At 45.4% G+C, this 26,156-nt stretch overlaps 3 protein-coding genes across 5 annotated transcripts; 2 read left to right on the top strand and 1 right to left on the bottom strand.

Annotated features, from left to right (window-relative positions):
* The first annotated feature begins 4,921 nt into the window (after positions 1-4,921).
* Positions 4,922-9,018, top strand: LOC100285427 (uncharacterized). The gene is made up of 2 exons (NM_001158320.1): positions 4,922-5,402; positions 6,478-9,018. Exons 1-2 carry the CDS (start codon positions 5,122-5,124, stop codon positions 8,825-8,827), a joined length of 2,631 nt encoding a protein of 876 aa, NP_001151792.1. The 5' UTR covers positions 4,922-5,121; the 3' UTR covers positions 8,828-9,018.
* A 327-nt stretch (positions 9,019-9,345) lies between these two features.
* Positions 9,346-11,437, top strand: LOC100280773 (uncharacterized). 2 transcript variants are annotated; one of them, XM_008649558.4, is made up of 5 exons: positions 9,346-9,461; positions 9,547-9,587; positions 9,702-9,776; positions 10,840-10,944; positions 11,055-11,437. In XM_008649558.4, exons 2-5 carry the CDS (start codon positions 9,570-9,572, stop codon positions 11,169-11,171), a joined length of 315 nt encoding a protein of 104 aa, XP_008647780.1. In that variant the 5' UTR covers positions 9,346-9,461; positions 9,547-9,569; the 3' UTR covers positions 11,172-11,437.
* Positions 11,438-11,587: 150 nt separating this feature from the next.
* LOC103629252 (uncharacterized) lies at positions 11,588-13,317 on the bottom strand. Of its 2 annotated transcripts, none has more exons than XM_008650421.2 (6): positions 12,867-13,317; positions 12,617-12,753; positions 12,448-12,482; positions 12,275-12,308; positions 12,092-12,159; positions 11,588-11,999 (listed from the first exon to the last, which is right to left on the bottom strand). In XM_008650421.2, the coding sequence occupies exons 1-6, from the start codon at positions 13,136-13,138 to the stop codon at positions 11,754-11,756; spliced, it is 792 nt and encodes a 263-aa protein (XP_008648643.1). In that variant the 5' UTR covers positions 13,139-13,317; the 3' UTR covers positions 11,588-11,753. The 2 variants fall into 2 exon arrangements, with proteins under 2 accessions (XP_008648643.1, XP_008648644.1); XM_008650422.2 differs by having other exon boundaries at positions 12,287-12,308.
* Between the last annotated feature and the right edge of the window lie 12,839 nt (positions 13,318-26,156).

Genomic DNA, 26,156 nt, shown 5'->3' with positions numbered 1-26,156 from the left:
TATAGAGACTTTTATGAAAAATAGGGGAAAAATAAAACCGGGTCATGCTCAGGCCAACCATGATACTTTTTAACGTGAGTTTTCTACCTCGATGATCTGTATAATTTTCTTTGCAATTAATATCAATTATAACTATGACAACTAATTTTTAGTCGTTTTGGACCGAAAAATATAGATTGGTCAAGCCGTTTAGTAAATGTCACACCCGGGTTTCGGAGCACCGAGACCCGGGCGTGAACATAATCACCAGGTGTGCTAGGACCAAGTCTCACACATATGATGAATCATGGCACGGGATTGAATGTCACATCTTTACTATATAATAGGAGTTCTGTACAAAATAAATAATTACATTATAAGGAGACAACGGTCCAGCAACCCAAAGTTGACTGGGAGACGATGGCCTAGACCACTCACGAACACATCACGACATCCTTCAAGGGCCTCATCCTGTGGTACCTGTTCTTGACCTGTTGGGGGTGTGAGACAGCAAGAGTGAGCTCACATACGTTCATAGCTCAACAAGTTGTGGGGAATAATGTGCATGAACTCGCCAAAGGTGGGAGCTCACGTGAAGTGTAAGGCTTACCAAAGAGGATGGTTGAAGCTGAGCATTGCTTTTAAAGTTGGTCAAAATTTTATTAGCAGTTACTAAGTATAAGTAAATATCAACCCAATTAAGCAGTAGAACAAAAGTAACAACATCACCTGCGATGCAATGCATATGGCAAATTGAATTTAGTTCCATAAATTAATCATGTGAGTGTCCGAGCTGCTCATGACCGTGAGCACGACTAGTATACCAGTTTTACACTCTGCAAAGGTTGCACATCTTTACCCACAAGTCATGTTACCCATCTGCCAAGAGACGGCCAATCCCATACACCTCTACCGAGGAGGCGAGGCAGGGTAACACTACGAGGCCTTTACAAAGTTCCACTAGCTTCAGAAAACCCGTTACAGTTTATAGGAAGCTCTAGTGCAGGAGTCCCTTGCCTGACCGCCATCGCAGCAAAATCAACCAAGGACCTCCCTACACTGACCACTCCCCTACTGCCCTTGCCCCTTTCGGGTAAGGTAGTCATCCACTAGCTTTCCTAGTTAATCAGCCAAGGGCGTCCCATTAAACCCTTGTGGTAGCACTGTTTTCCCGGGTGGTTCTCCATGTTCCCATTAACATAATGATCTTACATGAACAGTAAATAATGAACAGATAATAAAAAGTGTAATCATGAGTAATGAATATCTCTATACCCAAAACCACATAAAGCAATAGCATGTACTACCCAAAATTTTAGTAGTAAAACCAGTGGTGAAACAAGGTATAAAGATAGTCAAATCTAGGGTAATATATTGGGTCCCATCAAAATTAACCTATGTAGATCATTATGATTAATAAGAACATGACTGGGTAAAAAGGAAGTGATCAAGGGCACAACTTGCCTGGGACTTGAGATTCCAGGTATCAACTTGCTCTTTAGATGACATGTGTCCTCACTGCTAAACGTAGCAATACAGACAAACATGGTATAGACAAAATTAACATCACACCAAACATAAGAAAAAACTACATAATAATATTCTACGGTGTGTAACGAGATCGTAGGAACAAGAATTACTAAATTCGGAGTTACAGTTACCAAGTTATGAATTTCTGGAGTTATTAAGCATCTAGGATAGATTGATCCAAATGATCATTTTTAATTCAAATTTCATGGCTAAACAGAGGCATTAGGTGATAGACGATATTAAAACAAAATTATTGTAACTTAAACGGATTAAAAATGAGTTAAAATGGAATTTATATGAATTAAATAAGTTCTGGAATTATTTTTATACTCAAAATCGATTTCTAAATCTCTTTTCCTGTTTACTTTAATTTTTGGACTGCGCGCTAAATATTGGAAAGTACAGGCGCGTTAACACAAAAAGTCCATAGACACAAAGTTCTCTGCCGAGGACTGCGGGTTGTTTTTAAACAAAGGCAGGGTCTCATACGTAAACATGTCTGACTAAAGGGATACGCGACGTTCTGGACCATTGGATCAAAATGGACGGTTCGGATTTTATGCAGCCTGATGAGCTTCGGCCACGCGATCACGATCCAACGGCCCACACCACATCACCATACTAATCTAATCTCCTCCATTCAATCCAAATCGGACGGTGAGCGCACCTTCTTCCACCCGCGCCCAGACCAAATCAAGTGGTGGCGTGGCCGGAATCCGCCCCCCCCCCCCCGCCGGAGCGCGCTAGGGCGACACCGCCCTACATCCGGTGACCAGAGCTCATCGAAGAACGGACCAAAACATTGCGGGGAGATTAATAAAGCTAACGATGGAGCCCATACCGGACAGGGTGGTAGCAATGGTCCAGCCAACGAGTTCATGCGGCGCGGCGGTGGATCCCCGACACCGGCTAGGGACGTCGCGATTGATCTCCGACCTCGCAACACCGGACGATGATGAGGTTGCAGGGTCACGGCGTACGACGGCCCGCGACGCGATGTGGCACTACGGCGATGCCTAGGCATCGGTACGGAAATCCTCGGGCCTGGGCACGGTCGAGCAGAGGGTGAGACGGAGTAGCTCGGTCGCCGGTGGGAGCTTGCAATGGGGAACAGGGAGAGCTGGTCTACGATTTTTATACCCCGGAGGCGAGGATGGCATCCTCCACCATGGGCCAGCGCCGGAGATCACGGAAGGTCTTCAACGAACTCTAATTTGGTACACGCAGCCTTCGCGAGGGAGAAGTCCTAGCGACACTGCAGGTTATTGCGATCCCGTTGTGCTCGGATCGGTGGAGTTCCGCCCCGCGGTCGCGGATGCGTCGGCCGTGGCAAGTTTGTTGGGATACGGAGAAGATGGACCTGCCACAGGGGCCCACCGGCAGTGAGAGTTTGTTGGATGGGGGAAATCGGAGGGAGGCTGGAGCTGGGGCGGTGGCCGGTGGGCAATCTTATCCGGATTCCACGCGCGCCGTTCAGCGGAGTCTGTTTACCGGGTGGAAGATGAACCTGACGTCTGGGCCCCACATTGTCAGCGGCACAGCGAGGCGAGAAGGAGATGTATGGCTGGTATGCGGGCCCCACTGGCAGCACCTAGAGCCATGTACATACCGCGCGTGGACTTGGGCCACACAAGGGGAATTGGTGAGGTGGGCCGAGGCACATGGGGAAAGTCGGTCCAAAATCCCTTTTATTATATTCTTCTTATTATTTTTTTTTCTATTTTCAGTTTTATCCCAATTTCAAATTCGAAATTCAAATTTGATTCAAAGTTCAAGGTTTCCAAGATTTAAATGCACCAGCAAATAAAATTCTTACATGATGTGCATAAATACATACATATTTTTAGTTTTGTTTATTTTATCCAAATATTTTAAGTATACATTGCACACACGTAAAAATCATTTCCTTGAATGTATATTCCATTTGAAAACATGCACGTAATTATTTTAAAGAGAGGATTTTCTAGTGTATAATATTTATTAAGGTTTTTTTTAAAAACTTAATTCCTTTGGAGAATGTCTTTAATCACAATATTCAACAAAGGTTGGTTTGAATTATATGAGGGTCTTTATTTAATCTCTTATTATAAAAGACGTAAATCTTGGAATACTATCTCCTAGGTCTCAAACTAGATTTTTTATACAAATTTTGGGCTTTACAGTAAAGCAACATATCACACATACTTGCAAATTGTTTTCACATCTTAATGAAATATATATATCCGTATGCAAATTAGCAAGTCAATTTTTTGGAATAGTTCATAGCCATCGGTTCAGAACTTTATGCGAAAGAATGTTGGCTCTACGTCTGCTTATGCGAAAGAATGTTGTCTCTTCCCTTTCCTATAGAAGGGTGAAATAAGTTTTACCAGCAGCGTCGTACCGGAGGTGCCAGTAGCCTTAGTGTAGCAGTCGCTCTTCAAAATGGACTCACTGGCAGCAAAATGTTCTCTAACGAGTTGACTCACATGCTCGACTGGGATTGTACTTTGTCTCTTCTGTCAACTGAGCTATGGTGAATTCTATCGACATCAACGTTAGCACGATGGTTCGCCCAACTGAGCATGTCTCTAGTCCACAAAACTATGTAGTTGAGAACCTCACATGTAGATTCATATTAGTTAACGGTTTGCTTGAACAAACTAACACAGTTGTTTGATCTATGCAAAAGATGGCACTGATTGTTTGATCTAAATGTTGCGAGATGCTCTCCAATAAAAATTACATGGTTGCCTCATGGTCTATGTAAGGAAACCTTGAATTTGAATGCGTACAGCTTCAGTTGCTCTGCCTGCTTTTAGAGGATTCGTCTTTAGATGGGTTGAATATTGTTATATTACTTGTCTTTATGTAGTAATGTAGAAATCTTGCCACAACACATTTTCCTACAACATAAACGATAAGAGGGCCATATTTTTGTGCTAAAATAATTCTGATAATCACAACTGACCATCCCCTTTCAATAGGATTATGATCTTCTTTTTATAGTTTTTCACCCTACAATACAAAATTGTTATATGGAGGCCATGGTATATCATGGTATCATGTATTATCAACTTACGATTTGCCTATTTCAATTAATAGTGGCATTGAGCCAATTTTGGTTGTTCGAAATGGCAGATTTCGATGTTTGCTATGATTGCTGAGTTGATTATTGATAGCATCACTAAATAGTGACCTATGCGTACACAAATATCCCCCATTGCAACGCACGGATATATACCTAGTCATATATGAAAAGCTATTCTCCAATGAGGAATTCCTCATTATCATTCCTAACATTACAACCACTTTTGTTATTTGCGCTGGGCTGCGGCTGCTTCTACACACCAGCGAATCCACAGCATCATGGGCCTGCAGGATGGACTCCAGCCCATAAAAACCCATAAAAAGGGTATTTCAGTCTTTTCTTATCCAATTTTCTCTCTCTCTCCCGCCTCCTGTTCAGTTTCCCACTCGCCGGAACCGCCGCCTCTCCAATCCCCGCTAACCCTCGCTCCGTTTTATCGCCCCCCTCTGCTTCCAAATCGAATCGCGTCCTCTCCATTCTGCCGTCTCCTCTCCTACTCCTCCCCCCTGCCGCCGCAAGATCCACCAGGGCTCTCGACCGCAATGGAGCCGCAGCTGACGCCCGGCGCGGTGGCGGCGGTCTCCGCCCACGCCGACGGCAACGGCACGCTGCAGCCGGTGCTGCAGGTGGTGGACGTGCGGATGGTCAACAACGCCAAGAACCCCTCCGCCGAGCGCTTCCGGATGGTGCTCTCCGACGGCGAACACACCATGCAGTCCATGCTCGCCACCGCCGAGAACGCGCGCGTCCGGGACGGCTCCATCCAGAAGGGCTCCATCGTCCACCTCCTGGAGTGCACCTGCAGCACCATCCAGTCTCGCAGGTGAGGATGCGCTCGGTCCCCTGCTTCGAATCGCAGATTCGTATCATTTCATCTTGGCGCGTGCCTACCAGTAGAAAGGTTGAATCTTGGTTTGCCTCCCGCGCGATGATTCGCTCGATGTTCCGTGCTGCAAAATCTGCAGCGTGTTAGGCTTGTGCGCGCTAGCGTTGGGGGTGCGAACTTCGCGGGCATTCCCGTAGGGGATTTGCGGCTACCGCCTTGTGAAAAGATAGACTGGGATTCGGTGGTAGCAGAAAATGGTATTTGGGCGCGATGCGGTACTAGGGTTTATGGCCGTTCCAGTCCAGAGTCCAGACACACGGAAGTCTTGTTGACCGTTTTCTTCTATCTTCAGATTAGCCTCGGACTAGGTTAATGGTTAAGTGGAGTCCAGCCAGTTCTATTCTTGTTTCTCTTATGGATGTTGCCCTTCTCCGCATGCGTTTTTTTTCTCTTTCTCCCTTTGATCCGACAATGCACATTGATGTTATTTTCCCTTCGCTGTTAGCGGTTTTCCATGAAAGAAAGAAAACTGTCAAACAGGCAATGGTTAACATGCATAGTTTCTTTTAATAACCTCTGTATATGGTTGTTGATTCTTAGCGCAGTGAAAGATTAACGTAGTTTTGTGCCAGTACTTACAAGTAGGAAATATCTTATTCTGGCATCCATGTAAAATCAGTGAAACTCTCACCACACATTCTGTTGTGACCATTCAAATGAGTAGCTCCTTCTGAACCTTGTAATATTCTTGTTGGTGTTGTTAAAGTATGGATAATCATGGAATTATAATGTATTACCATATATCAATAGAATGTAAATCCACTGATATGCTGAACTTTAAGATCTGAAGTGGGTTACTGATGCTTCATGAATGTTTCTTTAGAAATGTTGTTTCCCCAACTTCTTTGGTTCCATGTGACATGGAGGCAATGATTAGAAATACCTGTTTCTGTTAGACCTGACTAGGCATCTCCTAAAGTGAAGAATATCATATTTGAATCTTAGTTTGTTGCCCCTTTTTTTGGCTTGCCTCTTATCAGTTGGGTTGATCGTGCCTTTATCTTTTGTTCAGGATCATTATCGTTATCAAACTTGATGTTCTGCAAAGTGAGTGTGCCATAATTGGAAACCCCAGGCCCTATGAAATGAGAAACCAACCTAATGAGCAGGGCACCAACATACCGGCCAATGCTGCTCAAGCTAATACTGGAACGTATTCCAGTGGCCCTGGTTTGCTGGGATCACCTGCTGCTTCAAGGCCAGCACAAGTTGCTAATAATGTACCATACAGTGGATCCTATGGTGGTTATCATGGTACGGTGGTCCCTCCGATTGCCCCTGCAGTAGAATCTGTTCCCAATGTGGCATCGGGTGTCACTTATGGTACAACTTCAGCGCATAATACAATGAATGCGGGCATGACACAGTCAAACTTGCAGCAGCGTTCACTGAACTCTCACCCGAACCAAAGGTTTGCAGTTCCTTCCATGGCTGGTGGCAGTGGTGCTCCTGGGAATACATATGGACAACCTGCACAGTCGTTTTATCAGCAACCGCCTCCAGGGCATATGAATAGAACTCCTGTGTCTAAGAACGATGCATATCGTCTTGTCCCATTGGCTCAATTGAACCCTTATCTAGATAAATGGACAATCAAGGTCAGGGTAACTGCAAAGACTGATCTCAGGTTCTACAACAATGCTAGAGGTGCTGGAAAAGTCTTTTCCTTTGATCTCCTTGATGAACAGCGTGGAGAAATCCGTGCAACATGCTTCAATACGCAGGCTGATCAGTTTTTTAACCTCATTGAGGTTGATAAGGTGTACCTGATATCTAAAGGGTCGTTGAAACCAGCACAGAAGAAGTTTAACTCCTTGAATCACGAGTATGAGATAAGTCTGGATTCCAGAACATCTATTGAAGTTTGTGCTGATGATGATAGCAACATCCCTAGGCAGCAGTATAATTTCCGGAAGATAAGTGAAATTGAGAACATTGAGAAAGATGCTATTTTGGACTTGATTGGAATTGTCACATCAGTTGGCCCTTCTGTCACGTTTATCCGAAAGGATGGCGTGGAAACCCAGAGAAGAACACTTGAACTGAAAGACATGTCTGGTCGAAGTGTACAACTTACCTTATGGGGGAAGTTGTGTGTTGCTGAAGGCAACCAGCTGCAGTCGCTGTGCGATTCTGGTTTGAATCCTGTTCTAGCTTTGAAAGGTGCCCGCGTTACTGACTACAGTGGTAGATCTGTGTCCTCAGCTGGCTCAACTCAGTTAAAAATAGACCCAGAAATTCCTGAGGCTGAGAGTCTGCGGCGCTGGTACGCAACTGGAGGAAAGACAGCTGCTTGTGTTTCTCTGTCAGTGGTAAGTATGGGTGGTACTTGTGTCCGGAAATCAATCGCTCAGATCAAGGATGAAAATCTGGGGCAGTTAGAGAAGCCAGACTTTATCACTGTTAAAGCTGCAATTTCACATCTGATAGCAGATAATTTTTGTTATCCTGCTTGCACCATTGACGTGAATGGTAGGATGTGCAACAAAAAGGTAACAGATAATGGTGATGGGACATGGCGTTGTGACAAATGCGACCAGAGCTTACCAAATTGTGAGTACAGATACGTGCTGAATGGCCAGATCCAGGACCACAGTGGGGTCACCAATTTTACTGCATTCGAAGATGCTGCTAAGGTGATGATTGGCCACAGTGGCCACGAGCTCAACAACATTAGTGTAGAAGACTCGGAACGATTTGCAGAGATCTTGCAGGCGGCTCGTTGGCAGCAGTTTCTGTTCACGCTGAAAGTCAAGGAGGAGATCTATAATGATGCGCCGCAAGTCAAGTGCAACATTACTAAAGCAGAGAAGCTGGATCCGGCAATAGAGAGTTCTTACCTTCTAGGGGTAATCAATGGCCTGTTGCAGGATGACACTGGCTCACCTTCTGGGGCGCAAGGTGCCATGGCCTACAATGCTGGTATCAGCAACACTGGCGCTGGACGAAGTGTGCCAACCTCCAACAGTGCCTACACCACCAATTTGAGTGGTCCAAGGTATGGCGAGTCTGCAAACCAGCTCGCGCAGCAGGAAAGCACGTACACCGGGGTGACCACTCCAGTGTCGGCGGCACGGAATGTGCAGCAGACCTGCGTGTCCTGCGGGTCAAGTGGGCACAACGTGCAGAACTGCCCTGCAGGAACATACAGGCAGCAGGCGGCTGCAAGCGCAGCAAGCTCCTACGGTACTTCGCAGCCTCGCAATGGACTGTGCTTCAAATGCAATCAGCCTGGACACTTTGCCAACTCTTGTCCACTACTGGCTCCTGCTCCCCAGCAGCAGCAGCAGTATCGGAGCGGCGGCGCTCCCTCAGGCGGTTATGGTAGGCAGCAGCCCTATGTTGGGGCTACCAACTACTGAAAGTCATTATCTCTGTCGAGTCAGTCGTGATGTTGGTTTTGCTTAGATGCCTGTCCTGAATGGCATCGCTGCGTCCATGTGAAGTAGATGCAAACCATTCCTTTTTATGTTTGTGTGTGAAGTTAGAACTATGTATCAGTACTTTATGTTTTCGTCTTATAAATCCTCGTTGCCGTGTCAGTTCTGTTGAATTCGTGGTTTGTCTCCCTGAATAACTCACTGTATGGTGGGTGTAAATTAAATGAAAATCATTTATCAGGAGAACATACTGTGCGACTCTATATATGATTGATTTGTTGAAACAGTACAAACATTGTTTGATAATCGAAATAATACTAAACTTCAATTCCATGAAGCTGGATAAACTTTTTTAAAATGAAGCTGGATAAACTTTTTTAAAAATGAAGCTGGACAAGGCCGAAACAAGAAATGTGTTTCTAAACCGGGCCCAATCTATCACGGCCCATCTGCCAATTTATGGCATGAAACTGCACAAGGCCGAAACAAAATGCTACTGGGCCGGGCCCAACCCAGCGCCACTCTGTAAAATCGCTTCCAGTTTGTCTTCCTCCAGAAAAACCCTACAGTTCATCCCTCTCGACGCGCCGCCGCCGTCTCGCCGCTGCCCACCCAGGTAATTTCCGGGTTTCGGAGTATAGATCCTTCCGGGCGACCCATTTTTTTTAACCTGCTGATGGTAAAGTTTCGTCCGTATGCAGATTGACGGCTCCAATTGGCGCCCATGGCGGAAGAAACCAACGTGAGCCGAAAATTACTGCATTCCCTCCCTCCCCCGGATATTGCTCTCATCTTTCTGGTGCTGTGGATTAATTGTGATTTGGTCCTTGCCTTTTCTTTTCCTTTGTCGAAACAGATAAAAAAGGAGGAAGAGGAGTTCAGCACCGGTCCTCTCTCGGTGCTCATGATGAGCGTCAAGAATAATACCCAGGTTGGCAGATTTCTTCTGGAAAATACAGTGTCTTCTTTGCAGTCTGTCTACATTGACTTACTGGTCAACTATGAAAAATATGTATGTGCTGGTATTTTTGTTGTATAATCTGGTACTATGATATGAATTGTAGTTATGCAGTAATGCAATGTGCCTTCTGTCCAGCTGTGTCAGTATGGTTAACCTTAGTTGGCTGCCTCCTGGTCCTGCTCTTGGTAGTCCTGAAACTTAGATCCATTGTTAGGGTTGTATCTGGCCATAGTTTTTGTGTATCCTTCATCCAAGTATGATCATTTGTGCTGTATTTGAACCTTCTCATTTATTGTCTGAGAGCCTGAGACAAGTATAGTTCTGTGCAGCAGCAGCAGCCTGAAGCTCCTGCTTGACCAAATCATAATGGCCAATAATCTTCTGAGCGAAGACATGTTTATTAGCTGTGGTTCCCAATTGTTTACTAAAACATATCCCTCAGCTGTGTTTCTTATACTATTTTGGTACGTGGAAGTGATGCACTAGTCTGTAGTCAGTGTTGTATTCTTGTCCCCTTAATAACTGTGATGCACACATGTTTCTTACCTTCGGTGGATGGAGGTAATGCTGGCGGCCTTGGTAGTCAGTCAGTATTGCATTGCAACATAATTTGGCAGTTTTGACTATAATGCTAGTACCTCTCTGTCATATAGACTATTGGGTTTCTGTATCTATAGTCTATACTATCTATTTTATAGTCATCCATCCTTATTTCTTTCATAAATAGCAAAAACAAGCATTACTATTTTTTTTACCAACTGATTTACTTGCCTAGTTGCTGCCAACTACCAGACAATCATGTCCCGATGGCCCATATTTCCGCACCCATTCGATCTTATATGTGCACGCTTAACCATAAACCATCGTTTGCTGTACTGTGATCGCTGTGTCATTGTTACTTAACCGTTATATCTTTGTTCCTCTCGCGTATCACATATTATGTGTCCTGTGCCAGCCTGTCTCAGGTTGCATAGATGGTGCTTTTCAACTAACTGTTCCTTATTCTGATAACACATCGTCTCTTATGTCTTAGGTTCTTATCAACTGCCGGAACAACAAGAAGTTGCTTGGTCGCGTGCGAGCCTTCGATCGGCACTGCAACATGGTTCTTGAGAATGTTCGTGAGATGTGGACCGAGGTAGGCCGAACCGAACGGTCTCTTAAGCTTCTGTCCAGTCTCCCTCCTGGCTTGAACTTGCCGTGTCCACGAACCGTTTCTGAACACCTGTTTGACTCGCGCTGTTACAGGTACCGAAGACCGGTAAAGGCAAGAAGAAGGCTCTCCCGGTGAACAAGGACAGGTTCATAAGCAAGATGTTCCTCCGCGGGGATTCGGTCATCATCGTCCTCAGGAACCCGAAATGAGTACCCTGTACACGTAGAGAGTCTGTTTGCTAGCAGTACGTTGTGCTATTGGGTGTAAGGTGTATGCCAAATGCTCAAAGCATGGGAGTGTAAGTCGCGGCAGAATTCGCTATGTGTGTTGATGGTGGGGGATTCAGCTTAAGGCAGGATGCTAGGGCTGGATTTTGCTTCTTGTAGCAGACTTGAACAGGATGCTTCTTTGATGTATCGACAGACCCCACTGCTTGAATCACCGGTTCCGATCCGTGTATCGCATACATAGTGTATGAATGGCATGGCATAGTGTATGGAGGTGTTTGTTTGGGATTATATAATCTACCTAGATTATATAATCCAACAAATTTAGTTGTTGGATTATATTCCCTCTGTTCTTTTTTATTTGTCGCCGTTTAGTTTAAAAATAAAAAATAAATTAGTGAGCGACAAATAATAAAGAATGGTATAATGTGAGTGAGCATATTATAATCCCAACACACACTCCTTATGGCGTGAATTGCAACACCAGGACAGGAGTATGTGTCTAACATGAGTTTCGGTGGTCGAGTACCTCCTCAGCACGGCAATCTCTCCACATCCATTGTTTTATTTACGACCGCTTGTGAGCGGATTTGGTTCATGTGTCAGTTCCATTGTCTGGCCATCGGTTCTCAACCGATCGACGTGCCTGCGGTGGCTGATGAGCTCCAAGGCTGCTCCGATGGCGCCACCGGCGACTGCAGCCTTGATCACCTGCGGCGTGCCAGCATTGCCGCCATGGCTCCTGTTGTAGTAGCCGTCTGCTACTGAGACAGCTGCACCTGCCAAGGCGCCTCCAATCACCGCGTTCTTCTGCGCCCAATCGAATGAAATCAATCAATCAGTTAATACCAGAAACAATATATCTCTATCGATCTATAAAAAACGAAAACACAAGTGTATACCCAGTCAGAGCGGCCACGCATCAGCTCCGCTCCAAACTCAAGGGTCTCAAAAGCTCCGGCAGCAGCCCCTGCGTTATACTATTATATTTGATTTCATTTGTGAAGCAAATTAAACAAACATCTGCGCAGTGCAGTGCAGGCTAGCGATCGAGAGTGCATAGCCAAAGGAGGATATATTGTTACCCCAGTACGCACCCTCCCTGCAAATCTTCTTCAGCTGCATGCATTGACGACGACACATGTTCAAGATAAGACGAGTTAACTTAGAGCATACTGTGGCATGCGATGGAAATGGAGAAAAAAAAACCCTAACGACAGATCCCCACGGCAGTAAAATGTTTGGAAATAATACGTACTGACGAACGCCCAGGTTGATGCCTCGAAACACCCCCTGCAACGGAGAAGAAGGCCGGGAGAGAGCTCGTGAAATTACTCGAACAAGAACTGCATCGGAATGTGTTGACTTGGACGACGACGAGCACTGAGCAGAGCGCAGCAAACTAGTGTACTATGTTAATAACGAACCTTCACTGAGGCAGTCGACTGCGTCCTCGGCGGCGACCTTGCAAGCGGCCACGGCGCCCACGCCGACGAAGCTGCGGAGCGCACGGATGGCCACAACGACAGGCTTGGGCAGGCCTCCCCCAGCTCCGCTTTCGTAACTGCATATAATACAACAATTCAAGCGCTTAAAAAGATTCGTCTAATAATTTAGATCTTATTTATTGAAATGCATTCCACGATCGGTCGATATCGATTGATCCACGGCGCGTACGTCTGATGCCAGCTCCAAGATCTGCCGTCACCGTCAGCGTAGTGTCCCGACACGGGCCTGCAGTCCATGCCCTCCTTCATTGCCTCCGTGTAGTTCGGCTGGCGCCGGTATCCTTCCCAGTTGGCCGCAGGCCCAAATCTGGCGGTTTTGGCGTTGCTCATCTCTCTCTCTCTTTCTTTTTCTCTTTCTCTCGCGATGCCAACAAAGGAGAAGGTAGCTATGGCGACGACGAACGGAATGGAGATGCAATTTTGAGTACCTGGACTACACATACACAGTTCTCTGTGAAGCTACCAGTGCGGATAGATCGATGCTGCCGTAAAAGCAAGCAACTTTCTCCTTCGTCTTCTTTCTTTCTTGGTGCTGCCCTAAAAGCAAGGAACTTTGTTCTTCGTCTTCTTTCTCTTGGAGACACGACAGGCAAGGAACTTCAAATAGGTGCACGTAGAGAGGCAATGCAAGGAACTTGGAGTGGACAACTGGTCATGCATGTATGCTCTCTCCATCTATATATATATTTTCCCTCAACTCCACTCCATCATCCATCCCCTCTTATCCGGTGTCCATGCATGTCTACTGTACCATCGGATTATTCGGTATCTTATGTAAATCTGTACAAAGGGTAATTTCCATTATTAATTCTCGAGTGTTCTAACTACTAAATGTTTTGTCAAACATATTAGAGGCGAAGGTACCATTTTTAAAATGTTTGTCAAGAAACCTTTTCTTCTTGCTATCAAGTGTGTCACTTAGACCTATATGCAATACATATAGTAACAACAACTAGTAGTACTAGGTGACCAAATTGTATAACTAGACTCTCCTTTTAATAGGATGACCATCGATCCTAAATTTGATCACAAACTCTATTGTATTCGGGTCGATTAAACAAAAATATCCTAGTTATCGTTTATCTTGAGCTTTTTATATTTTTCTTTTCTCCTTGCACTTTTGAATGTTAAGCATTTGATTATTCTTTGTGTCCATTATCATCCTTACCATGGTTGTCATTCTTTCCTAATCTTGGATGTGGACTTAAAACTAACTCATTCAAAACATCAGGGTAAAGGTTCGTCTAGAAGTTTTTCCAATTACTAAAACTACACATGAAGTTTTCACTATATACATAGTGCTTTCATCCTATACCAAGGCTTATCATGAGAGGTTAGTCCATCCATAGCCACCTAACTCTGAGCGTTACAGAAAAATGTTGAAGGTTGAGAATTCCCAGCCCACCAAGATTGGTAGGGCGATGAGATCGCTTCCATGCGGCTTTGCATTCCCCTGTGATGTGTGTGTCCCTCATTCATAGAAAGCATAATCAATGTGTGTCCCTCAAGCACTCTCCAAGAAGCGTCTATGCAACAGAGATTACCATCGGCAGGGCCCACCTGTAAGTGGCTCGGGAGGGTATCAATTGTAGTGTAACCAAGAAATCTGTACTTGGTCCCGCAATTACCATGTTGTATTGTGCATGGCGGGAATATAGATGGTAGCCGGGGGCATTACGGTACTTAGTTTACCAACCCATGGCTACCCCTATAAATACCTCGGTCTTGTAATTGTCGGGACACGCTTGGTAATACAATCTCGCCAGCATTTTGTTGCTTGATTGTGCTACTTGCTCCCCCTGTTCCCGAGTGTTGGGTTATGGATTCTCGTGCCAACATTTGTGAGAGCACCTAGAGGGGGGTGAATAGGTGATCCTATAAAATCAAATACTAAATAGCACAAACTTGGTTTATAAATGTTAGAAAGATTGAAGCCAAGTTGTTAAAGCGAGAACTCTTCACTTGATTGTTCCTTTAGAGTGAGTATTGAACTACGGAACAATAGCACAAGTGATTAAGCGAGAACTCGAGAGAAGAAACCAATCACACAAAAGAGCAACGCAAGAGACACAATGATTTTATCCCGTGGTTCGGTCAAGTATAACACTTGCCTACTTCCACGTTGTGGCATCCCAATCGACGAGGGTTGCACTCAACCCCTTTCAAGTGATCCAATGATCCACTTGAATACCACAGTTTCTTCCATATAGTAGTTTTCCTGTTTGTGAGGAATCTCCACAAGTTGGAGCCTCTCACCCTTACAAAGGTGATCACAACACAAAGCACAAGAGTAAGGGAGGGAAAGAAACACACGCAAGAATCGCAGCAAACACACGCAAGCAAGTCAAGACGTGAGCACAAAAGACGGCGCAGGGAGTTTACAACTTAAACGGTGCTCAAACCTCTAACACGATGATCCGATTGCGTGGTTGCAGAGTCTAGGCGTCTTAGGATGTTTAGTGAATGCTTGGTGTTGTGCTCCATGCGCCTAGGGGTCCCTTTTATAGCTCCGAGGCAGCTAGGAGCCGTTGAAGTTCCATTTGGAAGGCAATTCTTGCCTTCTGTCGGGTGGCGCACCGGACAGTCCGGTGCACCACCGGACATGAACAGTGCCTGTCCGGTGCCCGATCTGCTTCCTTTTCTGGCGAAGCCGACCGTTGGACCTTCGGTCCCCTTGGTGCACTAGACACTGTCTGGTGCACACCAGACAGTCCGGTGTGACCGTTGGCTCGGCCACATGTCGCTCGTTGATCGCGCTGCCGACCGTTGGCCGCGGGCGCCGTTGGCTCACCGGACTGTCCAGTGCACACCGGATAGTCCGGTGAATTTTAGCCGTGGCGCCCTTGGTGAATTCCCGAGAGCGACGAGTTCGTCGCCGAGTGCTGAGCGTGGGCGCTGATGGCTCACTGGACAGTCCGGTGATTTTTAGCCACGTCGCCCACCGACGATTCCCGATAACAGTATCTTTACTGCTGAACCAGCCTGTGCACCGAACACTATCCGGTGCACCACCGGACAGTCCGGTGCATCGAAGGCTGGTGCAGATTTTGCTGGAATCAGCCACTTCTCCACTCCATTCTCATTTGCATTGATACTGTTTCTAGCATTTAGGTAAATATGTTAGTTTCAAAAACAATTCACTAGGGCTAGAAACATACCTTGATTCTTGATTTGCACTTCTTTATCATTTGACACATATCACCTCAAAATAGTATGTGTTGGGCATCTAATCACCAAAACATTTATAGAAATGTCCCAAGGGCACATTTCCCTTTCAATCTCCCCCTTTTTGGTGATTTATGCCTACACATTTAAAGCAACTTGAAGTGCAATTCATACTCAAAAGGTGCAAATTGAAGACCAAATTTTCTCACTTGGGATTTGGCATATTTGGATCACTTTTGCCACCACTTAGTTTATTTTCGCAAAACAAATTCTTTTTCCTATCTCTAAGTCAAACACACTTGTTTGGGCAAATAGAGAGATATTCCAAGAGTAAATTTTATCAAGTGCCAAAACTCCCCCTTTTTCCTATAATCAAAATTCTCCCCCATAAGAGACCAAATTTTACAATAAGTGGATTTTGGATGAAATACAAATTCTAACTCTACAATTTTTGAAATTCACAAGTGGTTGGCTGATCCATTTGTTTTGGCCTTAATTTCTCCCCCTTTGGCATTAAGCACCAAAACGGGATAACTTTTGGCCCTTTAACCCCATTGCCTCACCAAAATGTCAAATAAGAGCAAAAAGGCAATAAGAGTACAACAAAGAACTTAGGACAAGATACATTTACCGGAATGCAGTGGAGGCTCTTTCTTTGTCCTAGTTCACTTTTCCCTTTCAATGTCCCTTTGAGACTATTTCAAGAATACTCAAACAAACAAGTTAGTCTCAAGGGAGTCAAGTTGTAGCACATATCCCCCTAAACATGTGCATCATTTGCAAAGGGACTTGTGAGGTCCGGGGATGACTTGTACAACTTGAGCACCAGAAATAAGCAATTAAAGACAATAAAGCTTTAAGTAGCATGATCAAAGGCATAGAACACATGCATGCTATAGATCAATCTAAGTTACGCGAGTCTAAGACATTTAGCTCACTATGCTACCTGCAAAACCTTTTCTCATGTAAAGGCTTGGTGAAGATATCGGCTAGCTGGTTTTCGGTGCTAATGTGGTAAATATCGATATCTCCCCTTTGCTGGTGGTCTCTCAGGAAGTGATGCCGGATGTCTATGTGCTTAGTGTGGCTGTGTTCAATAGGATTATCCGCCAAGCGGATTGCACTCTCATTGTCACATAGGAGTGGGACTTTGCTCAGATTGTAGCCAAAGTCCCGGAGGGTTTGCCTCATCCAAAGTAGTTGCGCACAATACTGTCCTGCGGCAACATACTCGGCCTCAGCAGTGGATAGGGCAATGAATGTTTGTTTCTTAGAGCTCCAAGACACCAGGGACCTTCTAAGACACTAGCACGTCCCTGATGTGCTCTTCCTATGAACCTTGCACCCGGCATAGTCGGAGTCTGAGTATCCGATTAAGTCAAAGGTAGACCCCTTTGGATACCAGATCCCGAAGCAAGGCGTAGAGACTAAATATCTAAGAATTCACTTATAGGCCACAAGGTGACACTCCTTGGGGTCGGATTGAAATCTAGCACATATGCATACGCTTAGCATAATATCCGGTCTACTATCACAAAGATAAAGTAATGATCCTATCATTGACCAGTATGCCTTTTGATCAACGGACTTACCTCTTTTGTTGAGGTCTAGATGTCCGTCAGTTCCCATCGGTGTCTTTGCGGGCTTTGCATCCTTCATACCAAACCTCTTGAGAAGATCTTGAGTGTACTTCATTTGGGAGATGAAGGTGCCTTCCTTGAGTTGCTTCACTTGAAATCCAAGGAAGTAGTTCAACTCGCTCATCATCGGCATTTCAAATTTCTGCATCATCACCCTGCTAAACTCCTCACAAGACTTTTGATTAGTAGAACCAAATATAATGTCATCGACATATATTTGGCACACAAAAAGATCACCATTACAAGTCTTTGTGAATAGAGTAGGATCAGCTTTCCCAACCTTGAAAGCATTAGCAATAAGAAAATCCCTAAGGCATTCATACCATGCTCTTGGGGCTTGCTTAAGTCTATAGAGCGCCTTAGAGAGCTTGTAGACGTGGTCGGGATACCTGTCATCCTCAAAGCCAGGGGGTTGTTCCACGTATACCTCCTCCTTGATTGGTCCATTGAGGAAGGCGCTCTTCACGTCCATTTGGAACAGATTAAAGGAATGGTGAGCAACATAGGCTAATAAAATTCGAATTGATTCTATCCTAGCCACAGGAGCAAAAGTATCCTCAAAATCCAAACCTGCGACTTGGGCTTAACCTTTTGCCACAAGTCGAGCCTTGTTTCTTGTCACCACTTCGTGTTCGTCTTGCTTGTTGCAGAACACCCATTTGGTTCCCACAACGTTTTGCTTTAGACGTGGCACCAGGCTCTAGACTTCATTTCTTTTGAAGTTGTTGAGCTCTTCCTGCATGGCCAACACCCAATCCGGATCCTGCAAGGCCTCTTCTACCTTGAAAGGCTCAATAGAAGAGACAAACGAGTAATGCTCACAAAAATTAGCTAATCTTGAGCGAGTTGTTACTCCCTTGCTGATGTCACCCAGAATTTGATCCACTGGATGATTTCTTTGGATCATCGTTCGGACATGAGTTGGAGGGGCTCATCATGCTTCTTCCTCCTTATCTTGTTGTTCATGTGCTCCCCCTTGATCCTGCCCTTCTTCTTGAGGTACATGTTCATCGTCTTGAGTTGGGGGATGCACCATCATAGAGGAAAAGGGTTGATCTTGTTCTTGTTGTTCCTGTGGTCGCACATCACCTATCACCATTGTTCTCATTGCGGCCGTCGGAACTTCATCTTCATCTACATCATCAAGATCAACTTGCTCTCTTGGAGAGCCATTAGTCTCATCAAATACAACGTCGCTAGAGACTTCAACCAATCCTGATGATTTGTTGAAGACCCTATACGCCTTTGTATTTGAGTCATATCCTAGTAAAAAACCTTCTACTGCTTTGGGAGCAATCTTTGAATTTCTACCTTTCTTTACCAAAATGTAGCATTTGCTCCCAAATACATGAAAGTAGGAAACATTAGGTTTGTTACCAGTTAAGAGTTCATATGATGTCTTCTTGAGGAGGCGATGCAGATAGAGCCGGTTTATGGCATGGTAGGCTGTATTTACAACTTCTGACCAAAACCGCTCAGGCATCTTGTACTCTCCAAGCATCGTTCTCGCTATGTCGATTAGCGTCCTGTTCTTCCTCTCTACCATGCCATTTTGCTGTGGTGTGTAGGGAGCGGAGAACTCGTGCTTGATGCCTTCCTCCTCAAGATATTCTTCAACTTATAGATTCTTGAACTCTGACCCATTATCGCTTCTTATCTTCTTCACCTTTAGCTCAAACTCACTTTGAGCTCTCCTTAAGAAGCGCTTTAGGGTTCCTTGGGTTTCAGACTTATCCTGCAAAAAGAACACCCAAGTGAAGCGGGAAAAATCATCAACTATAACAAGACCATACTTACTTCCCCCGATGCTGAGACAGGCAACGAGGCCGAAGAGATCCATGTGGAGGAGTTCCAGTGGTCTTGATGTCGTCATCACGTTCTTGCTTTGATGAGTGCTTCCCACCTGTTTCCCTGCTTGGCACGCTGCACAAGGTCTGTCTTTCTCAAAACAGACATCGGTTAGTCCTAACACACGATCTCCCTTTAGAAGTTTATGAAGGTTTTTCATCCCAACATGTGCTAGACGGCGGTGCCAAAGCCAACCCATATTAGTCTTAGCGATTAAGCATGCATCTAGATTGGCATTCTCTTTTGAGAAATCAACTAAATAGAGCTTGCCGTCTAATACACCCTTAAAGGCTAATGAACCATCACTCCTTCTAAAGATAGATACATCGATATTTGTAAATAAACAATTATAGCCCATATTACACAATTAACTTACAGACAATAAATTATACCCGAGCGATTCTAGTAAAAACACATTAGAGATAGAATGCTCGGATGTGATGGCTATCATGCCTAAGCCTTTAACCTTGCCTTGATTCCCATCTCCAAAGATGATGGTGTCTTGGGAATCCCTGTTTTTGACGTAGGAGGTGAACATTTTCTTCTCCACTGTCATGTGGTTTGTGCATCCGCTATCAATTATCCAGCTTGAGCCCCCGGATGCATAGAACTGCAAGGTAATTAAGCTTGGGTTTTAGGTACCCAACTCTTGTTGGGTCCTACAAGGTTAGTTACAATAGATTTTGGAACCCAGATGCAAGTTTTGTCTCTCTTGCATTTAGATCCCAACTTTCTAGCAACTACTTTAGCATTTTTGCACGACAGAACAAATGAAGCATCACATGTCTAGTAAATAGTAGTTGGACTAGTGCATACTTTCCTAGGCACATAAGAAACAACATGATTATGCATAGGCCTATTTCTACCATGAGTAAAAGAGGAACTAGATGCGAACATAGCATGAGAGTTAAATGCAGCATCATGATATGCATGAGAAACAATCTTATTGCAACACCTATCATTAAGACTAGTAAATTTCTTATCATAAAGATAGGCATGGTTCTTTTGAGAACTACTAGCCATAGGAGCCTTCCCTTTCTCCTTGTTGAGATTGGAAGTTCTATGGCTTGTCAAGTTCTTGGTCTCCTTTTGGAAACCAAGTCCATCCTTAATTGAGGGGTGTCTACCAGTGGTGTAGGCATTCTTAGCAAATTTGAGTTTCTCATAATTATCCTTGCAAGTCTTAAGTTGAGCATTAAGACTTGCAACATCATTGTTTAACTTAACAATAGTAGAGGCATGTTCATTATAAGCATCAACATCAAAATCTTTACATCTATTGCAGATTACAACATGCTCTACACATGAATTAGCTATATTAACTTTTTCTTGCTTAGCATTTAAATCATCATTCAAAGTTTTTAGGCTAGAAATAGATTCATGACAGGTAGACAATTCAGAGGATAGTATTTCATTTTTCTTAACTTCTAGAGCAAGAGATTTTTGAACACTAATGAACTTATCATGTTCCTCATACAAAATATCTTCTTGCTTTTCTAGCAATCTATCCTTTTCATTAAGAGCGCCAATTAATTCATTTATTTTGTCTATCTTAGATCTATATAATCCTCTAAACAAATCAGTATAATCTATCTCATCATCAGAAGATTCCTCATCGCTAGAAGAATATTTAGGAGTATCTCGAATACATACCTTCTTCTCCTTAGCCATAAGGCACGTGTGTTGTTCATTGGGGAAGAGAGAAGACTTGTCGAAGGCCGAGGCAGCCAGTCCTTCATCGTTGGAGTCGGATGAAGAACAGTCGGAGTCCCATTCCTTTCCAATGTGCGCCTCGCCCTTCGCCTTCCTATAGTTCTTCTTTTTCTCCTTCTTCCCTTTATTCTCTTGTGCCTAGTCATCATAATTATCGGGAAATGTGCAATAAAATGACCAGGCTTACCGCACTTGAAGCAGGAGCGCTTTCCCCTTGATTTGTTCTTGTTGAGGTACTCCTTGCGTCCCTTCAAGACGGTCTTGAATCGCTTGATGATGAGCGCCATCTCATCCTCATTAAGTCCGACAGCCTCCACTTGTGCTACCTTTCTAGGTAGCGCCTCCTTGCTGCTTGTTGCTTTGAGAGCAACGGGCTGTGACTCGTGGAGAGGAAGCGATCTATTTAGAGCGTCGTCCACATATCTTGCCTCCTTCACCATCATGCGCCCGCTTACAAATTTTTTTAGGATTTCCTCGGGCGTCATCTAGGTATATCTAGGGTTTTCACGAATAAGATTTACAAGATGGGGATCAATAACAGTAAATGACCTAAGCATGAGTCGGACGATGTTATGATCCGTCCATCTTGTACTCCCGTAGCTTCAGATTTTGTTGACAAGGGTCTTGAGCCTATTGTATGTCTGTGTTGGCTCTTCTCCCCTTATCATCACGAACCTCCCCAGCTCGCCTTCCACTAGTTCCATCTTGGTGATCATGGTGGCATCATTCCCCTCGTGAGAGATCCTGAGGGTATCCCAGATTTGCTTGGCATTGTCCAAGCCACTTACTTTGTTATATTCATCCCTGCAAAGAGATGCTAGCAAAACAATAGTAGCTTGGGCATTTTTATGTATTTGTTCATTAATAAATAAAAGATTGTCAGTCCTATCAAAATGCATTCCATTTTCTACAATTTCCCAAATGCTAGGATGGAGGGAAAATAAGTGACTACGCATTTTATGACTCCAAAATGAGTAGTCTTCTCCATTGAAGTGTGGGGGTTTTCCAAGTGGAATAGAGAGTAAATGAGCATTTGAATTGTGAGGGATGCGGGAATAATCAAAAGAATAGTTTTGGTTAACCGTTTTCTTTTTCGACGAAGAGTATTAGTCGTCGTCATCCCTTGGTGAAGAAGAGGAAGCGTCGCTGTCGTCGTAGATGATCTTCTTAATGCGCCTCTTCTTCTTCCCGTCCCTCTTCTTGTGACTCGAGCCTAAGTCAGCGGGCTTGTCGTCTCTTGGCTCGTTGAAGAGGGACTCCTTCTCCTTGTCGTTGATCACCATCCCCTTGCCCTTAGGATCCATCTCTTCGGGCGATTAGTCCCTTAAATGAAGAGTACGACTCTGATACCAATTGAGAGCACCTAGAGGGGGGGGGGTGAATAGGTGATCCTTTAAAATCAAATACTAAATAGCACAAACTTGGTTTATAAATGTTAGAAAGATTGAAGCCAAGTTGTTAAAGCGAGAACTCTTCACTTGATTGTTCCTTTAGAGTGAGTATTGAACTATGGAACAATAGCACAAGTGATTAAGCGAGAACTCAAGAGAAGAAACAAATCACACAAAAGAGCAACACAAGAGACACAATGATTTTATCCCGTGGTTTGGACAAGTATAACACTTGCCTACTTCCATGTTGTGGCGTCCCAATGGATGAGGGTTGCACTCAACCCCTTTCAAGTGATCCAATGATCCACTTGAATACCATGGTTTCTTCCTTATAGTAGTTTTCCCGTTTGTGAGGAATCTCCACAAGTTAGAGCCTCTCACCCTTACAAAGGTGATCACAACACAAAGCACAATAGTAAGGGAGGGAAAGAAACAAACACAAGAATCGCAACAAACACACGCAAGCAAGTCAAGACGTGAGCACAAAACACGGCGCAGGGAGTTTACAACTTAAACGGTGCTCAAATCTCTAACACGATGATCCGATTGCGTGGTTGCAGAGTTTAGGCGTCTTAGGATGTTTAGTGAATGCTTGGCGTTGTGCTCCATGCGCCTAGGGGTCCCTTTTATAGCCCCAAGGCATCTAGGAGCCGTTGGAGTTCCATTTGTAAGGCAATTCTTGCCTTCTGTCGGGTGGCGCACCGGACAGTCCGGTGCACCACCGGACATGAACAGTGCATGTCCAGTGCTCGATCTTCTTCCTTTTCTGGCGAAGCCGACCGTTGGACCTTCAGTCCCCTTGGCGCACCGGACACTGTCCGGTGCACACCGGACAGTCCGGCGCGACCAAGTGACCGTTGGCTCGACCACGTGTCGCCTGTTGATCGCGCTGCCGACCGTTGGCCACGGGTGCCATTGGCTCACTGAACAGTCTCGTGAATTTTAGCCACGGCGCCCTCGGTGAATTCCCGAGAGCAACGAGTTCATCGCCGGGTGCTGAGCGCGGGCGCTGATGGCTCACCGGACAGTCCGGTGCACCACCAGACAGTCTGGTGATTTTTAGCCACGTCGCCCACCACCGATTCCCGAGAGCAGTATCTTTACTGCTGAACCAGCCTGTGCACCGGACACTGTCCGATGCACCACCGGACACTGTCCGATGCACCACCGGACACTGTCCGATGCACCACCGGACAGCCCAGTGCATCGAAGGCTGGTGCAGATTTTGCTGGACTCAACCACTTCTCCACTCCATCCTCATTTGCATTGATACTGTTTCTAGCACTTAGGTAAATATGTTAGTATAAAAAACAATTCACTAGGGCTAGAAACATACCTTGATTCTTGATTTGCACTTCTTTATCATTTGACACATATCACCTCAAAATAATATGTGTTGGGCATCTAATCACCAAAACATTTATAGAAATGGCCCAAGGGCACATTTCCCTTTCAATTTGGCACCCACCATTCGTGCTCCAAATAGCTCCCATGATGGCTCCTAAGAAAGTGACCACTAGAACAACCTCCTCTCTGGACGCCGCCGCCAAGGAAGCCCTCGCTGTCGGTGTTTTGGGTCCGATCGCACACCCGGGGTTGCCCCTCAAGGTGTTTTTAGGAGTAGGACGGTGTCGACGACTGTAGCAAAATGGTTCGTGCCAGTTGCACGAGGGACAGTGGACGATGTTTACAGGTTCGAGCCGCTTAGAGATGCGTAACACCCTACGTCCTGGTGAGTATGCTGGGCGAATGAGGTTACAAGAGAGCTCTCTGAATTGAGAATGCAGAGAGTTGAAGTGGGTGGCTAAGTAATAGGGTCGATCGTTCTGAAGGGGTGCCCCCTAGGCCTTATATACTCGACTGTGGGGCAATACACGTGGATATGATAACAATGCGTAGCTAAAAGATAGTGAACTGTTTGAGTTTATCTCCCTGTAGTTCTGCCGACCTATCCTCGCATGGCTCCGTTGCATGGGGGCTCCAGCGCGGGAAAGTCGGATCTCTGTTGTGGTCGCTCGCTCGACGTTGTGGGCCGTCCGGGCTGGCATCAATCCGGCCTCATGTCGATCTGCTTTGCTGATTGTCCCTCCCTAGGCCCACGAAAGAATGACCTTACGATTTATTGGGCCCTTGGGCCTTTCGTGAGGTCTTTTACTCTTTTAGTGGACCCGAGGGATATCTGTCCCCCACAAGCCCCCGATCTTTGGGTTAATTTAGAGGTAATCAGCCCAAAGATCCCAGGTCCAGCTTGCAGGCGATTTGAAGAAAACGACTTCTTACTGTCTCCTCCTGCTTTGATCACTCGTAAACCGAAGCTTTGTTTCGTGCTTGTGCCTTAGAGGTCGACATTTCGTTTTGTAGGACCCTGAACTTCATTGGGTGCACCGGAGGTGCACCCAATGGGTGTAGCCCCCGAGCTTCGAGTACATTTTAGAAAATAATCTACTCGAAGGTCTCCACCAGAAATTATTTCCATTTTTACTCCTGCGTTTTGGTTGAGGGCCAGCCTCGTCTTTAATCTTGTCCCATGCCTTAGAAGTCGGTACTATCTTGGCTTGGAATGATGATCCATGGGGTGCACCGAAGGTGCACCCAATGGGTGTAGCCCCCGACCTTCAAGTGGATTTTTGAGGATAATCCATTCGAAGGTCTTCCTTTTGTGTCTTTTTGCTGAAGATTATCCTTTCTGCTTTTAAAAATCGGCATGATGCCATCCGCATTATGCTTTGGAGGTCAGCATTATGTCATCAATATTATGCTTCAGAGGTCAGCATGTATTTTGTCTTTTGCAGCCGAGCTCGCAATCCATCCATATCTTGCTTGGTAGTGTAATTTATTTGCTCTGCGACTGATTGGACATTTGATGGACGTTCTCTGTCTAGTCTTCACGTCGCTTCTGTCGGCCATATTTTGTACTTCACTAGCTATATTTGGCTTTCCTCTGATCCTTACTGATATCTCATTTTTGTCTTGAGGTATTCACTGCATGCCCTGCACAGATGTGACCGTTTTGAAAAATATACTGATAATTCCTGGGCGTCCCCCCCAATGGGTGTGGGCAAGGGACGGCTTGGTATGCTGAGTGTTTTAGCCGGCTGCTTCTGAGTAGTAACGTGATGTGACAGCTGGTGTAATCATATCCTCCGCGCTGTTGACTGGAGTCCCAATGGGTGTTGTGTTGCGTGAAACGGCGTCAGCCGCCTGGCGTGTCTTCAGACGGGTTGAAGTGCTTATTGAATGCTTTGCAACTGTTCAGTGACCGCGGTTGGAGGTGAGCGGTTGCCTTCTCCTTCTATAAATAATGCCGTTGTCTCTCCGGCTTTTCCACATCTCTTGCTGTTCTCCGTTGCTTGCTTTTCTTCTCTCCCTTTCGCTTCCACCATGGGCAAGAACAACAAGCGCAAGCGTGAGCCAACTCCTCCATCAGAGGATTTTGGTGACTCGGAGTACTCAGAGGAGGAGTTCTCCTCTGAGTCTGAGGGGTCTCCGGCTCCCATCCCCCTGCGTGAGTCGTCTGACGACTCAGACGACTCCCAGGGGCTCGCGGCGGAGGTCTGGACGTACATCCGGGCCATCGAGCGCTTTGGGCTCGAGGGCTCGGATGAGTCGGAGTACTCCTCGGATGAGGAGGACTCGGACGGTGGCGGCGAGGACGAGGACGGCGGCGACAACGACGACGACGATGAAGGCGGTGGCGGCGGT

Source organism: Zea mays, chromosome 6 (genome assembly GCF_902167145.1).
Source record: "Zea mays cultivar B73 chromosome 6, Zm-B73-REFERENCE-NAM-5.0, whole genome shotgun sequence".
Taxonomy (NCBI): Eukaryota; Viridiplantae; Streptophyta; class Magnoliopsida; order Poales; family Poaceae; genus Zea; species Zea mays.
The sequence above is the reverse complement of the archived record's forward strand: the minus strand, read 5'-3'. Positions and strand labels throughout refer to the sequence as shown.

What these genes read in the sequence shown, in the direction of transcription:
- LOC100285427 (NM_001158320.1), top strand. Translation starts at nt 5,122, where the DNA reads ATGGAGCCGCAGCTGACGCCCGGCGCGGTGGCGGCGGTCTCCGCCCAC. An exon ending in AGCACCATCCAGTCTCGCAG is followed by an intron (nt 5,403 to 6,477) that starts GTGAGGATGCGC and finishes TCTTTTGTTCAG; the next exon opens with GATCATTATCGTTATCAAAC.
- LOC100280773 (XM_008649558.4), top strand. An exon ending in GCGTCAAGAATAATACCCAG is followed by an intron (nt 9,777 to 10,839) that starts GTTGGCAGATTT and finishes CTTATGTCTTAG; the next exon opens with GTTCTTATCAACTGCCGGAA. An exon ending in TTCGTGAGATGTGGACCGAG is followed by an intron (nt 10,945 to 11,054) that starts GTAGGCCGAACC and finishes GCGCTGTTACAG; the next exon opens with GTACCGAAGACCGGTAAAGG.
- LOC103629252 (XM_008650421.2), bottom strand. Translation starts at nt 13,138, where the DNA reads ATGTGTAGTCCAGGTACTCAAAATTGCATCTCCATTCCGTTCGTCGTC. An exon ending in TCTTGGAGCTGGCATCAGAC is followed by an intron (nt 12,754 to 12,866) that starts GTACGCGCCGTG and finishes TATTATATGCAG; the next exon opens with TTACGAAAGCGGAGCTGGGG. An exon ending in TGCGTGGCCGCTCTGACTGG is followed by an intron (nt 12,000 to 12,091) that starts GTATACACTTGT and finishes GATTGGGCGCAG; the next exon opens with AAGAACGCGGTGATTGGAGG.